The sequence below is a fragment of the Hyperoodon ampullatus genome, assembly GCF_949752795.1.
Source record: "Hyperoodon ampullatus genome assembly, chromosome: 3".
Classification (NCBI taxonomy): Eukaryota; Metazoa; Chordata; class Mammalia; order Artiodactyla; family Ziphiidae; genus Hyperoodon; species Hyperoodon ampullatus.
The window spans coordinates 96,186,348-96,203,365 of NC_136916.1; the positions used below are offsets into that span (position 1 = coordinate 96,186,348).

General features: G+C 44.9%; 2 protein-coding genes across 3 annotated transcripts in view; one reads left to right on the forward strand and one right to left on the reverse strand.

Annotated features, from left to right (window-relative positions):
* Nucleotides 1-320: 320 nt before the first annotated feature.
* RPUSD2 (RNA pseudouridine synthase domain containing 2) lies at nt 321-4,145 on the reverse strand (the record flags this gene model as incomplete). Its single annotated transcript, XM_079699710.1, has 3 exons — nt 321-1,261; nt 1,953-2,249; nt 3,519-4,145. The coding sequence occupies 3 exons, from the start codon at nt 4,143-4,145 to the stop codon at nt 527-529; spliced, it is 1,659 nt and encodes a 552-aa protein (XP_079555836.1). The 3' UTR covers nt 321-526.
* Nucleotides 4,146-4,791: 646 nt separating this feature from the next.
* Nucleotides 4,792-17,018, forward strand: part of CCDC32 (coiled-coil domain containing 32) — a 32,149-nt gene continuing 19,922 nt past the window's right edge. The window contains exons 1-4 of one of the 2 annotated variants that reach the window (XM_079700868.1): nt 4,792-4,803; nt 9,680-9,938; nt 12,638-12,794; nt 15,867-16,790. In XM_079700868.1, the coding sequence (XP_079556994.1) occupies nt 9,692-9,938; nt 12,638-12,794; nt 15,867-16,005 (543 nt within the window). In that variant the 5' untranslated portion in view covers nt 4,792-4,803; nt 9,680-9,691 and the 3' untranslated portion in view covers nt 16,006-16,790. Of the gene's footprint in view, nt 4,804-9,679; nt 9,939-12,637; nt 12,795-15,866; nt 16,791-17,018 lie in introns of those variants that run through there. The other variant, XM_079700869.1, reaches the window with a different exon arrangement.

Consider the following 17,018-nt stretch of genomic DNA (forward strand, 5'->3'; position numbering starts at 1 on the left):
GACACAAAAGGTCACATATTATGTGATTCCATTTGTAAAAAATGTCCAGAATAGGCAAATCCATAGAGACAGAAGGTTGACTAATGGAATCAGGGGCTAGGAGGAAGAGGAAATGGGGATTACTTATTTAAAGAGTATGGGTTTCCTTTTGGGTGATGAAAATGTTTTGGAACTAATTAAGAGGTGATGGCTGCACATCATTGTGAATGTATGAAACACCACTAAACTGTGTATCTTAGAATGGTAATTGTGTTACGTGAACTTTACCTCAATTAAAAAACCAAAAAGACAAGTAGTAAGAAAACCAGACACACAAGGTATTAGAAAAAGATATCTATTTACAAACCAAAAAGTCCCCAAACTCTAGCTGGAGGGAGAAGGAAGGAGGTAGCAAGTATGAGCAGGTCCTTTAAGAGCCCAACCTCACCCCTGAGAAAGTCTGAGTACCACCCCATGTGGTCAACTCCTACTTCATGGCCCATCCCTGTTCCAGTCTGAGAAGTAATCCCTCCATTGGCCACAACCCTCAGTCCTCTTGCCAGTCATCCTGTGCCCAGGCAGGCATTGGTGAAAAGTACTCGAAGCCTGGCCCTTTATAGCGCAGGGCATGCAGGAACATCACAAGATCCTGGGGCAAGGGGTCCTGTCGCACTAGCCGGCACTCTGCACAGAGTGGGTCTGTCTCTTGATCCACGACATCGATTCCCGTTGCCTTCCCTGATGCCAAGGGCGCTGTGGCCAGATCCTGAGGGCCTGCCTCAACGGCTCCATCCATCTTCTGGGCAGATGCAGCCAACTCTCCTAGGCAGTTTTTGCCCAGCTCTGAGGAAGGGGCTGTAGAGTCTGGGAGTCCTGGAGACAGGTCACCCTCACAGAGATCTAGCGCATCCAGACTCTGTTTGGCCTGGTGCTCTGCCACAAGGTCCCGTAGTAGTTCCTCATCTGTCTTTGGAATGTGGCCGCCTCGGCCTCGGGAGGGGCCCCAGGCGATTGAGTTGTAGATGGGGTCATTGAGGATGGGGTGACCCAGGAACTGGAGGTGGACTCGGATCTGGTGGGTGCGGCCTGTGAGTGGCCGGCACCGTACCACACTGGAGTGGCCATTGTAGCTCAGTCTCTGGAACACTGTCTCACAGGGCTTGCCCCGAGGATCTACACGGCATACCCCTACCTTGTAGGACACCACCAAGATGGGTTCCTTGCAGGTTACTTCCTCGGCAGGGAACTCCCCCTCCACCCGGCACATGTACTCCTTCTCCAGCTACACAGGAGGGAAGAGGGAGAAAGTCAGCACAAAGCCTAAACGCATGCAGCCCAAACCCTCTGCAGTGATGACAATGGACCTGTGTCAGACAGAAGAGGATTCAAACCCCAGCTCCACCATTTGCCAGTTGCGCAATCCTAGGCACATTACTTACTTAGTCTCTTTAAATCCCATTAACTTGTCTGGAAAATGTTTGATTAGAAAAGCATTTACCCCAACAGGGCTGTTATATGGATTCAGTCAGCTGGGCTCTAACGTACTTGGTACTGGAACTTGGTATACAGTAAACAATAAATATATTACAATCAGATCCAGAATTACAAGTCTCAAGACCACAATCACCACCATTTAACTCTTCTACCCAAGCACCTCCCAACGCCATCCAGAATTCTTCCCACCAAGCAGATTCTCCCCACAGTCTTAAAAACCTTGCTCAGCCTGTCAGCACTTTAAATCTTCAAAACAGCATATTACTGAGAGGCAGTATATGTCATCTCTAAAGATCTTTTGAAACATGAGAGATAATAACCTGTCTCTGGCACTTTCGGTGTTGACCTTCCTGAAGACAGGAGGCATGACCAGATAAACATGAAGCCTCACTTCAGATCTAGAACTCAGTGACACCCTTTCAACAAAGAGCAGTCATGAGGTCAGAAGGTGGCCTGCAGGAGGCAAAAGCTTGGCTCACCTGCCGGTCCCGAACCTGTTCATGAATTCTCTCCGAGACGGCTGCTGTCTTGGCAAACATAAGGACCCCAGAGGTAAGGCGGTCAAGCCGATGCAATGGGTGTAGCTCCTTGAGTTGGTGCTCCTTGCCCAGGATGAAGATGACCGTGTTGTGTCGGAAGCGGCCACAGGGGTGGACAGGAATGGAAGAAGGCTTGTCTACAACCACCACATCTTCATTCTCTGCTAGCAGGCGGACGGGTTCTGCTGTAACTGGTGGCTCATGCCTGTGCACTGTGTTCCGTAAGAAGTCATTGTCCTGCCGATGACATAGGCAACCAGTCAGCCCAGGGTCCAGCCACCTATAATCAGTCAGCAGCACACAGTTTCCTTCCCTCTTCCTTACTGATATGGAATGGTCACAGTACATACTTAAGCAAAAAAAGCAGTGTGCATATTGTAGTCTCACTTTACAAAAACACAGACATACAGGTAGATAGCAGACATTGAAAAACTCAAAGAAGGATATGCACAAAATGTTAATGGTGATATCCTTGGGTGGTAAGAGTATGGATTTTTGTTGTTGTTATTCTGCTTATTCGTATTTTCTCTACCACAAAGTTATATTCAAAAAGTAAATTTTTCTAAAATAAAGGGAAAAAACCTCCATAAATCATCACTTACTGTGACTTTGAACAAACACCAAGCTCTAAGTCCAGAGATTTGGGCTCTACACCTGGATTTGCTACAGGCATACTGTATGCTCTTAGGAAAGTCATTTAACTTCTCCAGGCCCCAGTTTCTTCATCTGTAAAATGTGAGGGTCACTCCAGACCTGTGCTTCTCAAAATTGGGATGGGAGAGGGGATTCAAATCACGCACTCTCCAAACGCCTCGCATCCCCTCACAACTACGGTGAGGCAGCGTTAGTAACACGGGTGTCTGGTACCTCAGCTGTGATGGAATTTTCAAGAAGAGTCAAAGCACTGGGCTAGATAATTCTAGCCTCAATCTCTGTCATTTCACAATTCTATCCTACCAGGCTCTACGATAAATAATTTAAGCAGAAGTTATAAGGACACAGGCGTTGGAGGTGGCATTGTTACCTTACCTCTGTGAGGTTTACCTTAGTTTTCTCAGCTTCCTCACAGGTAAAATGAGGTGGCAGTATCTACTCCACAAGTTTGTCATTAGAATTAAATGTTAAAGTACCTAATGCTTAACTCTGTGCCCAGCACACAGTCAGGAGATATAAATGATAGTCTCGGTTCTTACTATTTGTACAGAGATCTACAATGCAAGGGAGAAAGTCATAAGCACCAGTGCCACAAGACAGTGCATAAAAGGAGCTATGAGAATTACAACTTCTGTCCCTTGGGAACACCGAAGACGCCTTGATGGAGGGGATAAGTGGGCTGAGTTCTGAAGCATACAGGCTGTCTACCTGCAGAGATGGGGCGCTAAAAGAGCGTTCCAAGTGAAAATGAGAGAGCTTCAGAATTACCCCGATTTTACTCCAGTACCTATGCCCTAGTAACTGTGAAATAAAACCCTGCCCCCTTTTGGGCAGGCCCCATGAGGACTCCACCTTGAGCACAACGCTGAGGTCCTGTACTGGCTCCTCGTTGAGGTGCAGGCGCCCCGCCCTGACCGCGGCCTCGTAGTAGGCAAGAGGCTGGGCTCGGAACTCGGTGCTGAAGACGTGCAGCAAGCTGTGGCCCACCCAGCGGCCTTTGCAGTAAGTTCGGAAGTCAAAGTAATAGGGCCGCACTTTGCGCAGGCCGCCCTCAAAGTAGTAGCTGGTCTCGGCAAAGTGTTCATCGCCGAAGCTAACGCCTGCCCGCCGCTTCTTCGGGGGCGGCACGACGCGCTCCCCGGTTGCGCCCCGCCGCTTCTTCCGCTTGCCGGGGCCCGGGGCTGCAGTCGCGGCCTGCTCCCCGCTCCGTGCGGCCTGCGTCGCGTCCCCCGGGGCCGGCTCCACTCCTGGGCCCGCTGGCTCCGGGCGCCCTGGGGGCTGCTCACCCCTCGCGTCGCCACCCGCATCTCCATTTTGCTGAGCCGGAGCCCCCAGCCCGCTCGCTGTCTCGGCCCCGGTCGAGAGTGTTTCCGCCATGGGGCCCCTACGGCCACCCCAAGTCCTGTCAAAGGTGAGGCGCCGGAGGTCGATGCACACTTGCCCAGAAACCTGGAGCCACAGGCGGCCGCCCAGCCACATGACCACCAAGCCGCGGCGGCCAGGTCGCGCTCTGATGACGTCACTAGGCACCAACCAATCAGTGAGGCCTAGTGCCGAGGCGGGACTGCGTTAAGAATAGGAGTGGAGTGAGCAGAATGAGTTGAGTTGAGAGGCTGTGAGAATGAATCATTAAGTGTAGATTCCATGTAGATATGCTCGACGTCCCTTGAGTCTGGAAAGACTCTTGAAAGTTATTTCAAAACAAAACAAAACAAAATGAGGATTGCTAAACTCTGAATATCCAAGAAGCAGTGTTGTATACTTTAAAGGGTATTATATTTTGTGACTTATAGAACTCAATAAAGCTGTTATATATGTAATTAAGCACACACATCTCAGAAGCAATGTTTTTACACTTGTCCTTCTTCCTAACAGCATGAGAAGGACTAGAGATCTCCCATTTGCCTCCCATATGCTCGTGTCCTGAGATTAAAACTCCAAGTGGATCAGAAGATGTACTTGTCAGAGTTCTTAAATGCAAAATACTGAAACCAACTTATGTTAACTTCATAAGAGATGGAATCATTGAAAGGATATTACTGCCTCATAGGATTCACAAGAGAGCCAGAGAACAGGCTCAGAAACATCCAAATCAAGAGAAGCCAAGGCCTCTGAGAACCAGCCACATGACAAAAGGGTGAATTGTATGGAATGTGAATTATATTTCAATAACGTTGTTATTTTTTTTTAAATACTCAAAATGTGGTCCGTGGATTAGCAACATGGGCAACATCTGCTAGAACCGCAGAATCTTTTTCCTCCTTCCCTCTAGATCAGCTGAGTGAGAATCTGCATTTTAACAAGATCCTCAGATGATCTGTCTGCATATTAAAGTTTGAAAAGGACTTTTTTTTTTTGAAAAGGACTTTTATAGACCACGCAAAGTAGATTTTTGTCGTACCCTTTGGACATCCAGCATCTTCTCAACACTCTTCTTTGTGTGGGGAATTTCCCACATTAAGTACTGCCTCCAAGAGGTGGAATCCAGAAACTGACCTTCCCAGCCTCCCTTGCAACTTGGGCATCCATCACCTGGGCTCCTTTGATCAGGCAGAACCTTTGGTTCAGAGGCATATAGCAGAGGAAGCAGGCACAGTGTGGAATACATGTCTGACAAGATAGCATTGGAGGTATCTGATTTGGGGGACTAAGAGTGGGGGAAGTTCTTGTGTCCAGTGCCCAGCTGCAGTGTCTATGTTCAGTGGCATTGGGGTGCTCCCTGAGAAGTCCCTCCGTGAGGTTTAGACACTGAGGTTTACTCAGTGGGTGTAGACCCCAAGTCTGACTCTTTGGTCCATCTTGAGATTCTGTGAACTATTTAATATCCTTTAATCCTGTGGTGTACAATAGAATAGCCATTAGCCACCTGTGGCTATTTAAATTTAAATTAATTAAAATGAAAAAAAATTTTTAATTCAGTTCTTCAGTTACAGAAACTGCATCTCAAGTGCTCGATAATCACATGAAGCTAGTGGATACCTTATTGGACAGCTCAAATACAGAACATTTCTATCATCACAGAAATTTTATTGTACAGAGCAGCTTTAATTAATTCCTTTTACTGCTTAAACTGGCTAGAATGAGCTCTATAGTTTGAACTAAGAACTCCACCTAACTTACTGTGATAAGGATTTAAGTCTTTAATTTAAGAGCAAAGGGAAACTGTCAAAGAGTTTCTGGGGTGTGTGTGTGTGTGTGTGTGTGTGTGTGTGTGTGTGACATGATCTAATCTCCATTTCGAAAGATTACCCTGGTTGCAACTTGGAGAAGGGACTGAAGAGTGAATCACAAGGTCTAGCTCCAATTCAGTGTGGTCTTTGACCATGAGGGTTCTAATTTAAACATTCAGACACCAAACAAATTTTGAACATTTGCTAAGCATCACTTGGCTCTAGAGATACAGAGGTAAGAAAGACATGGTTCCTGACCTCAGTGAAGGCCTAGGCTGGTTGAGGAAACAAATATAAAACATATTTGTGCTAATCACATTGTGGTTAAAGCAGAGACTAAGATAGAGGGATGCTGACTGCCCTCATGTGGCTTCCCAGTGTGAACAGTCCTTGGGGAGGGGGAGATCACCAGGGCTTATGGTTTCAGCTTTGCAAGTCCAGGATCTGGTTTGGATTTATTCAGTACACACACTAATTAAACTCAGAGGACACAGATGAATCGCTAAGGGTGACCATTTGTTAATTTACAACTGTAACTTTAAGTTAAAAGGTGTATTCAATTTTATACCAGCCACTGTTTGTGCCTACTATTAAAGGCACCCTCATCCTGGTATCAAGATATGTAAGAGGCCAAATATGAAATCAAGAGTTTTTTTTGGTGAGCAGGAAATTAGAGAAAACATCATAAGTGAGTTGAAAGGCCATGGAGCAGCTCAATCAAGCACCCATAAATCTATGACAGTGATCCTTTCTATGAATCAGATGCTACCAGATTCGTGTCACCAGGTCGGGTGGCAGTTGGAGGACTCTGTGGATTCGCCCATTCTCATATATTCCCTGTGAATCAGCACTGCCAAAATCTTGCCTATTATTTGCTCCTTTGTTTTCTAAACTTCTTGCTTTCCACTTCCTTCTGTTTGCATATTCTAAGAATGGTTATAAATGTAACAGAGTACCTTGTAGTTCCTTTTCACATGGTGGTAGTTATTACCACCATAGCCACATTGATTGGCTTTGGACACATCTGGAGATTATACCCTCAGCCAAGCTACTTCTACAGATGGTTGGCTGATGTCTTTCTTCACATGTGTCTTTTGGGAGAGAGTAACCTGCCCTGGAAATTGGGGATCAGGTTGGGAGGGTTGCATCTCAGCGAACGGATAACCCCTGAAGGATATCAAAGGTCATCTCCTTTAAAAAAAAAAAAAAAGCGTTTCTGACACACATTTCCCATGACCACTCTCTCCTTTATGTACTCTGGCCACACTTCCGTCATATCCTCTATAACTCTTTGATGTTATTTGTAAACTTGTCTGTCTCCATGGCGCTTCCTCCTAAGCTTTAAGGCTGGGACCCATACCAAGTCTTACCTGTCTTGAATTCCCGCTTAACACAATACCTCGAACACAGCATGAGCTTGATGTCTATTGACTAAATGAATGTGGGAAAGCTACATAACTTGGTGAACAGGACCTGGATCTCCTGTGAGAGTAAGGAAAGTAATCGCTTCCATCCCCCATTCGAGGAGCAAAAGTCCTCTAACTTGCTTATCGAAGGGCTGAAATTTTCGGGGACAAACACCAGCCCAGAGAACTGCCGAGGAGGTTAACTTGCTCAGGGAACCAAGAAAAGTCAAGGCCTTGGAAACTGGGCTTCCCTATCTGAGCAGGAAACACGTGGAAAGCGCCGTCCGCGCGCCTGTAACGGCTGTAATGGCTGTAACGCACTGATATAAGCCGAATCTACCTGGCCCTTGGGAAGTCTGGGGCCCAGGGCGCGTTCTCCACCGTTTCCAGGCAACAACAGTCCCGCCCATCGTTTCCTAGCACTCTGCTTCTCGCTTCCTTACCCAGCTGAGCTCCACTCGACCAATTGACGCACAGAACATCGCCAGTTTGGGCGGTGGTTGGAGGACTCCAGGGATCCGTCACCTGGAGACTCCGCCTCCCTATTTCTCCCCGGCTGCCAGCGACTGAACTGAGCTGAGCGTTTGCGGGCTGCTGGGCAGGCGGTTGCGGTAGGTGTAGAGGCGCGTGGGTGCCCAGCGTTTTGTATCCCCGGCTCCGGCCGCATTCCCAGATACCACAGAGGTGCCTCGGGGCCTGAGTCGTCCCGCCTAGCCAGTCCTTGAGGCCGGAGTGACTGAGGCCCGGGATCTGGACACCAGGGTTTTCCGCGCTGGTCTGGACTTCCTGCGGGGGACCGGGGGACCAGGGGACCAGGGCTCTGATGCTAGCAAAGTTTTGGTGTGGGTGGGTTCAAACGACTTCGGGATGGGGTGGAGCCTCATTGTGACCCTTGGCATCAGTTCATACAGGGACTCCGTCAAGTATCTGGCCCTTTTACTTCCGGGCCATTGCGCTGGCTGGGCGCTCTCTCCTGGAATTATTCAGACCTTTTCCCAGGCAGCCTTCCTAATCTCAAAGGTCCCTCCTGTAAGAAGGTGTCAATTCATCCTATTAGACTAGATAGTTACGAAAGCCCCCAGGCTTTGTGGGTAGCCCTTCCCACTTAGCTCTGCTCAGGCTACTTTCAGTATAGAGTCCCAAACAGGCAGAGTGATATTGGGTAAAAACATGGCTTTTGGAGCGGCACAGGTCTGGTTTCCAATCAGGGATTCACTCTGTATCAGTAATGTGCCTTTGACAAGTTACCCTTATGATCCTCAGTTTTTTCATCTGTAATATGATGACAATGTCTATCTTTCCATTTTTCTATTAAAATAAGAACATGACCCGTATAGCCCAGCGTCACCATGTAATGAGCACATGAGTCTTGCATATGACAGTACTCTCTGACAGTTTTCACCAAGCAGCATTTTTATTATCCTGGTGTACTGTATATGGAACTGTGCAGGGCCTTTAGTCTGTATCCTATTGAAAACAGAATTTAATTGGCTGAGGACAGGGTGGTTGCATTTTGGAGATCTTTGGAGAAAAGTGCAGAATGGTTGTCCTCACTGGAAATGTCCTAGAAATTCCTCTGTGTGTGTGCGTATATGTGTTAAAACATCCATAACATAAATTTTACCGTTTTAACCATTTTTAGATGCACTGTTAAGTGGCATTCACGTTATTGTACAACCATCACGACCATCTATTTCTAGAACTTCCCAAACTGAAACTCTGTACCCATTAAACAGTAACTCCCATTACCATCCCTGCCTCCAACCACCATTCTATTTTCTGTCTCTATGAGTTTGACTGCATAGACCTCATATAAGTGGAATCATTCAATATTTGTCCTTTTGTGTCTGGCTTATAGAAATTCCATTTTAAGGGACTTCCTTGGTGGCGCAGAGGTTAAGAATCTGCCTGCCAATGCAGGGGACACAGGTTCGAGCCCAGGTCCGGGAAGATCCCACATGCTGTGGAGCAACTAAGTCTGTTCTCCATAACTACTGAGCCTGTGCTCTAGAGCCCACTAGCCACAACTACTGAGCCCACGTGTCACAACTACTGAAGCCCACGCGCCCAGAGCCCGTGCTCCGCAACAAGAGAAGCCACCGCAATGAGAAGCCCGTGCACTGCAACGAAGCATAGCCCCCACTTGCCGCAACTAGAGAAAGCCCATGTGCAGCAACAAAGACCCAACACAGCCAAAAATTAATTAATTAATTAATTAATTTAAAAAGAAATTCCATTTTAAAAGACAAACTTCATTATGAAAACAACCTGAGTGCAGAGCCAGAAGAGGAACCTAATTACCCTTTTGTCATCTTTTTCTCTATAACATAGGAATGTAATAGGAGACATTTTAAATTTTGTTAAGAGAAACTTCATAAAATGCTATTACCTTTCTTCCTAAGTCAGTCCTTATTCACTTGAGCTTCTGTTTTTTCAGCTCAGATTCCAAATGAAAATGTTTGGGAACATTGACTCTACAACTACAAGATCTGGCCCGGATCTTTGGGCCGAAATCTGTTCCTGTCTGCCACATCCTGACCAAGAGGATAGTGCCAGCAATGCTTTCTCAGACTCCTTTATGGATTCTTACCCTGCAGGCACAAGCCAGAGGGAGGCCGCCCCAGACTTTGCTGTACAGCCAGCTGTAAAGCCTTGGGCTCCCCTGCAGGATTCAGAAGTGTATTTAGCATCTCTAGGTAAGTTAGATGGCTTTTTTTTTTTTTTCAATCAGAAACTGGTGGTTTTAAGGAAGCATGTTGAAGTTCTGTTACATCAAACCTGGTTTTCTATTCTCAGTTTGTTTTTTTGTTTGTTTTTTGGCCTTAGCACATGTATCTGTCAGATGTAATTCTAGGGGGTGTTTCAGGTTGGTTGTTGGGAAGGAGCCCCCTTTTCCTTGTACATCCCTTAACAGTCTTTGTCATCTCCTGCCTCTGACTGTTTCATCTAAATTCTGCTTTATTTATTGGCATTCTGTAGGACACTCTTGTTCACTCTTGGTGGCCCATGTATTCAGATAACCCCAAAGTGTCATACCTTATGCGTCCTGAAAGAAGAAGGTCATGGTCCCAGGGCTACATGTGGATTTATGACACTACAGTTTGAGAAACTGTTACATTTAATAGACTGATGGTTGGGATGGGAGTATATTGACATAAAATTCAGTCTGCCTCTTGTTAGCCATTTTCATTTTTAAATATTTCCTGAACACATCTTCACTGCCCTGTCCTGTGGCCTTAAGTATTTAGAGAGACTCCTAACACAGGACAGAGATTCAGATCATCCCGTGCTAGGGGAAAGACAAATATCAGTCTTGGGCAGTGATCGCCAATCTTCAGAATTGAGTTAACCTTTATTATTAGACATCCATGAGACACATCAATGTGTCACAAAACCAAACCTGAGAATAATTATTTGAGGAAGGAAAGGCAATTCAGGAAGAAGAAGCCTTTGAGGAAGGACAGAAAGAAGAGTCAGAATAGAGTTTACATGATTGCTAAGAAATTTCTTGGAAAAATAGAAGGAATTTGGTTAATGATGTACTGGAAGAAAAAAAATATGAGAAAAACACAGGTGGAATGATGGCTAATGAGAAAGATGAGGGTGTAAAATGAAATTTATTGGGAAGCCACCAGAGATAGTATAGTAATACTTGCAGCAATGGCCGAGGAGGTTACCAATTCTGTTGTAATAGTCAGAATATCTGTTTAATGATGATAAGGAGAAGAAGCCACAGTCTGAGGAAGCTGAAGAACCAGATCCTTCGGCTTGTTGGTGCTCTGTGCCCAGGGCATATAAGAAACTTTCATGGATTCAGTGATGTTTTTGATTGGTGAAGACTGGTTCAGAAAGTTAAAACTCCATGGATCTTTTCTAAAATCAGTTAAGATGATGATTAAAATGTCCTCCCCTGAAGAAAATAAGAGGGATTCCTGTTGCCTATGGCAGAGTCTGGAAGATAATGGCAAGCGGGTTTGGAGGATGCAAGGCACATATTTCTGCCTGATCACATCTGATCAGGGACTCAGCACCCTCAGAAAGGGGAAGACCTTTTCTAGCCCAAAAGACTACCTCCCACCTTGACAATCAAGGCCTGACAACATAAAGATTGCTTTTATTGCCAAATAAACTTATATCAGAGAATCCACTAAGAGTAACAATTAAAAACTTTTAGCCAGTTCAACCTTAGATATACATAATCCTTTACCCATCCTCCAGGAGAAAAAAACTCCTCAAATATTTAACATTTATCAACTGTAGTTTTTTTTTTTTTTTACATGGGTGTGAGGTTTTGGTGGTAACTTGTAGCAACAAAAGGTGTTTGTTTTGATCAGTGGGTTCCAGCTGATGCGGCTTGTTTAGAAATGAAAACAAGATTGCAAATCATACAGTTTCTATTGGTGGGCTTGATGTCCACCCCTCCCCTCCAAAAAGTCATCATTTACCTATTTATTATAGTTGGAGGCAAGACTAAATTAAGGCAGAAGGCAAATGGTGGTACCCTTACTTGTAGTCTTTTAAAGGGACTATCTGTTCATCAATTATACTTAAAATGCAAAGAGTAACTAAACGTGTATCACCAGGAAGTCATAATGGACCACTCTCACAGGGATTACAAGATGTTTGTTTTTGTTAGGCTCCAACATCCAGGCCACAAGCAGAACAACCTTCAAAAAAAATGTTGGGAGATTCCTTTTCTTTAATCAAGAACTTAATCACACATAGCGATCTTAAAGGTCTCTTATTATTGAGTTCTCATCAAGTCAATTTTTGTGTCTAATGAACCATCGAATCTCTCTTCATTTTATCTAATTCTTTCTCATGAGGTTTGGAAACCACTTTATGACACTGTAACAAAAAAACCATTTACTCCTCCAAGAGACTATTTTCAGGAGTTGAAAGAAGAAAATAGTATACACATGTCAAGCCAGGGAAAACAAGCATTTCTTAGAGAGATGCCTGCTGGGCTTCTGTGATTTCAAAGAAACCATGCCATCAATTTATTTATGAGAACCTATAAACCCCTTTTCTGGGGTTAAACAATTAAACACTTATTTGATACAATGCAGAGAGAAGGCATTGGGATGGAAAAAGAGAAATGTACGTTTGTCCTCCTTAAAACAATGAGCTCTTTTTCACGGAGTGTGCTTGTACTCATCAGTGAGAGAATTTTTAAGTTGACATTTTACAGTTTTGTTTTGTTTTGTTTTGTTTGGCCGCACTGTGTGGCATGCGGAATCCTGGTTCCCCAACCAGGGATTGAACCCGTGCTCCCTGCAGTGGAAGCACAGAGTCTCAACCACTGGACCTCCAGGGAAGTCCGGCATTTTGCATTTTAGATTAGTTTTGTTTCATACTCACTTTCCTTGTTAAGTTCAACTTCCTCTCTCTTTAGAGAAGAAACTGAGAAGAATCAAAGGTTTACATCAGGAAGTGACTTCCAAGGACATGCTTCGAACCCTGGCCCAAGCAAAGAAGGAATGCTGGGATCGGTTCCTCCAGGAGAAGTTAGCATCAGAATTCTTTGTGGATGGACTTGATTCTGATGAGAGGTAATTGATTCTCGGTCCAGCTCCAGGTGATGGTCTATTTCACTGAAAGCATTTCTCTTCCTCTAAAGAAGTCAGGGAGAGTGACATCTGAGTCCAGATATAAGTTGATATCAACGTCAGCTTTTCTGAGCTAAAATCATCCTTTGTAAGGTTGCTTTATTTGCTTAGTCCAGTGGCAGATTTTTGGGAATGAGTATTTTTGCCAAAAAGCAAATTCCTCACCTACATCTTTTTTTTTTTTTTTTTTGGCTGCATTGGGTTTTCGTTGCTGCGTGCGGGCTTTCTCTAGTTGTGGCGAGCAGGGGCTACTCTTTGTTGCCGTGCACGGACTTCTCATTGCGGTGGCTCCTCTTGTTGCGGAGCATGGGCTCTAGGCATGCAGACTTCGGTAGTTGTGGCACACGGGCTCAGTAGTTGTGGCTCGCATGCTCTAGAGCGCAGGCTCAGTAATTATGGCTCATGGGCTTAGTTGCTCCGCGGCATGTGGGATCTTCCCAGACCAGGGCTCGAACCCGTGTCCCCTACGTTGGCAGGTGGATTCTTAACCACTGTGCCACCAGGGAAGCGCCCCCACCTACATCTTGATCACAGGTTGAACAGAGTTGAGAATAAACTATTGTCTTCATTTTTAAGTACACACTGTGCTTGAGAAAGTAGTAATCAATCAACAACTGGAACCAAGTCTTCTTACCTATGAATCTCCACTGCCTTACAGAGTTTCTGTCATATTTCTGTCAAATTTGAGTAGACACTCAAATTTGTGTAGACCAAATGAATGAATTTCTTAAGCATCTACTGTGAAGGCACTGTGCTTGATGTCATAGGCATGGAGGGGAGATGTAAGGATGTTTTAGAGCCTTTTTTTGGTCCTCAGAACTAGGTGGGGAGAGCTGACAAATATATATGTAGACATACCTAACAAAGCGAGGCAGCATAAGAAAAGAGCCAGATGAGTGGAAGTGACTCATCTGCTTTAGGAGCTGAAAGACCATTGAGCTCCCTCTGGGGTCTGGTTTTGTACCAAAGGAGAACAGTATCTGCAGATGGGCTGGATGCAGAAAGGAGGAGAGGGCATTCTGCCACAAAGAGCAGGATGGTGCTTGACACCGGGGATAGGAGCTCTGCCACTTCCTGGTTGTATGTTTCTGGGTGAGTAACCTGTGTGTGCCTCAGCTTCCTGCTCTGTAAAGCAGGAGTAGTACCTCTTACCTTATAAGGTTGTTATGAGCATTAAATGAGTTACTATGTATAAAGCACTTAGAACAGTGCCTGGCACAGGGTCAGTACTGTGTGTTAGCTATTCTTAATATTATTCTTCCTAACAGAATTTTAAAATTCAGTAAGAAATTATTCAAAATGAAAATCAGTGAGGGAAATAAAAACCTGAATTTTAACACAAGGTCTTAGGAGAATATGACTTAACCTAAGTTTACATCATAGCGTTAACACTGATTTTGAGAGTCCCATGGTATCAGATGAAGATAACTGCTGCTGAAATCATGGACAGTATGTGAATAGAACTTCATGGTTAAATTTTATTTTTTAATTTGCAAAGTATTTTCACTTACATTATCTCAAATATTGCATCAGTGTGCCCCCAGATCCTTCAGAAATCAGTGTGGCATCTAAGGTCAGGTCAACTTCCCTCTGAGAGTTCAGAAAATAATATACATTTTACTCTTTTCTTTTCCCAATTGAGCCTTAAACGGCCCCAAATACAAAAGATGAAGATGCACAGATTTCTGAGCCACTAATAATTTGGTATTATATTCTCTCCTCTTGAATATTTCCTTCCTCTCCAGTTCTGAGAAGAAAAGACAACTTTCTCCTGCATAATTCTCAAATAGGAATTCTTCTTCTCAGAAATCAGATCAGCACCAAGACTCAAGTTCATGTTTCTGTGTATTTATTAATACCTAAAATAACGTGGTTTTCCCTTCCTTATAGAAATAATTGAAACAATTTTATGAAAAGTATGGTAGATGAAGATTAAATACCCACATAGCACCTTAGTCCCCTGAGCTATGGGCACCTGTTGAGCTGTGGGCACCTGTTGCCCTGCGCCTACATCTGTGGGAATGCTTCTTTCTGTCAGTGTTCAGAACAAGCGCCAGGAAACAGTAGATGTGCATTTGGTTTCAAACTTCAAAGTATATGTTTTAAACACAGGCCATTTTGTAGTGGAATTGTGTGGTTCTTCATGTATGTGAAGGCCAGATGTGACCCTCCTCATGGCATGCTTTTGGCAAGGGAGCAATGGGCTGGGAAATCCTACTGTCCACAACATGGTTCCCTCATTTTAGGTGTCTAAAATCTGCTGGTTATGGCCTTATTTCTTGGCTTATGATTTTTTGCTATTGAAGAGCACAGAATGAGGTTTATATTATTCCTAGTCATTTGCAGTTTACCGTGAATGTCTAATAGCTTTTAGAGTGGAGGATCCTGGGTACTCAAGGAAGGTGGGAGGGGGACATTCCCCCTCCCCACAGATCCAAACAAAAAAGAGCCCCCTGGCATAGTGGCCATTCCTTTGTGGGGGACATTGCTACTCAGATGTTTCCACCTTGGCATCTTGCTGTAGAAAGAACAAACAAAAACACACGAAAAATCGTGCTTAGTACAACTAAGTGCTATAAGTATAATTGAGCCTCAGACTACCTCAGGTATAAGAGATTTCAAGATGCTCAGGTTTCTGCCTCACTAATAATTTGGTATTTATTTGAATGTTTTCTCCCCTTGACAATTTCTCTTCTCTCCAGTTTTGAGGAAAAAAAGACGGGACTTAGGCATAGGCTCTTTAGCTGCTCTCATCAAGCCTTCAGAGACTGCATTTGAAGACGGCCTGGTGCTGCTTGTCGCGCAAGTGCCCACTAGGGGGTAAATTATGCCACGGGCTGCCAGGATGCACAGCTGTCAGAGGAGTATCTGTGCTCCCCATGTTAGCAGTGAAAAACAATTATAGGAAGAAATTGGTGGTGGGCGGGAAGGCAGTCTTTGAGTAACTGAGATAATCATTAAGTAATTAATCAGTGAGGTCTGATGCAGCCACCCTTTTCTCCTGCTCTTTCCTAGCACCTTGGAACATTTCAAGAGGTGGCTCCAGCCAGATAAAGTAGCCATCAGTTCGGAGGAGGTCCAGTATTTGATTCCTCCAGAGTCGCAGGTTGAGAAGCCAGCACCCGGGGACGAGCCAGCAGCAGTGGAACAATAAATTACACACACACAGGCCCAGCAGCTGTCTTGGGTCTGGAGGGAGCAGCAGAGAGCTCAGCAGCGGCAGCAGCAAGGAGAAATCTAGGGAGGGAAAAAGCCCAGCCTTCCACTCCACCAAGCAAGCAGCTGCGGGCCCCTGAGGACTTGCTGGGGGCTGGCATGTGTGACTGTCTTGGGTAAAGTGACTGACCCAGTGTGTGCTGCATCAAAATACCGCCTTCCTCTCTGTCTGACAGCTTGTCCGAGCTCTGTTGCTGCAGGTGAGAAGTCTGCTAAGAACCTAGTGAAGGACCAAGTGTGAAAGTATTTGGAGAAACTGATACCCTTGTGTATAATGTATAAGTTAAGTGAGCCATATTTTTTCTCTCCTCTTCTGGATGTTCCCGCCTGTGTTCCAAGCGTTCCCTTGGTAAATTGTCAGGGAAGAGAGTGAAGTCTGCTTCCTTGAATCCAAGACCCATCTGAGGCTTCTCTAACAAGTCCATAATAAATATAGGGACTTTAGGAAAAAGATGCTGGGTTTTTCCTTCGTCTGATTTGTTTCTTGTGGGGAAAATGAACGAAGGAAGTGTGAAAATATAGGTGTTTCTGTGTATACATGTATCTTTTTAATTTCATGCATGGTTTCTCCCCTGACTTCCTCTGGCACTTAAAAAGAGCCAGGTTCCAAATTAGATTTGTGTTTATGGTATTGGTATTTGAAACCACTCCTGAATAATTCCACACCTGCTCCTTGTGGCAGCTTTACTGGCTAAGCCTATGCTTCCTACCTTGTTTATGGTGTTCTTGTTCAGTTGGTATTGTCCACATAAAACTTTTCTCATCAGACTAGCTGTGTGTGGTGCTATTAACCTGATTCCTCCCAGAGAGGCACTCCCAGGCAGTGAGGAGGTAAAGACAAATGCACGTCAACGCAGGAGAGCTGGTAACCTTTGCCAGATTCCTGTTTTTAACATGTGCCCTCTGACAAGCCAAACCTCGGTGCCCTGAGGGTAGGATTCTGAGGTCATG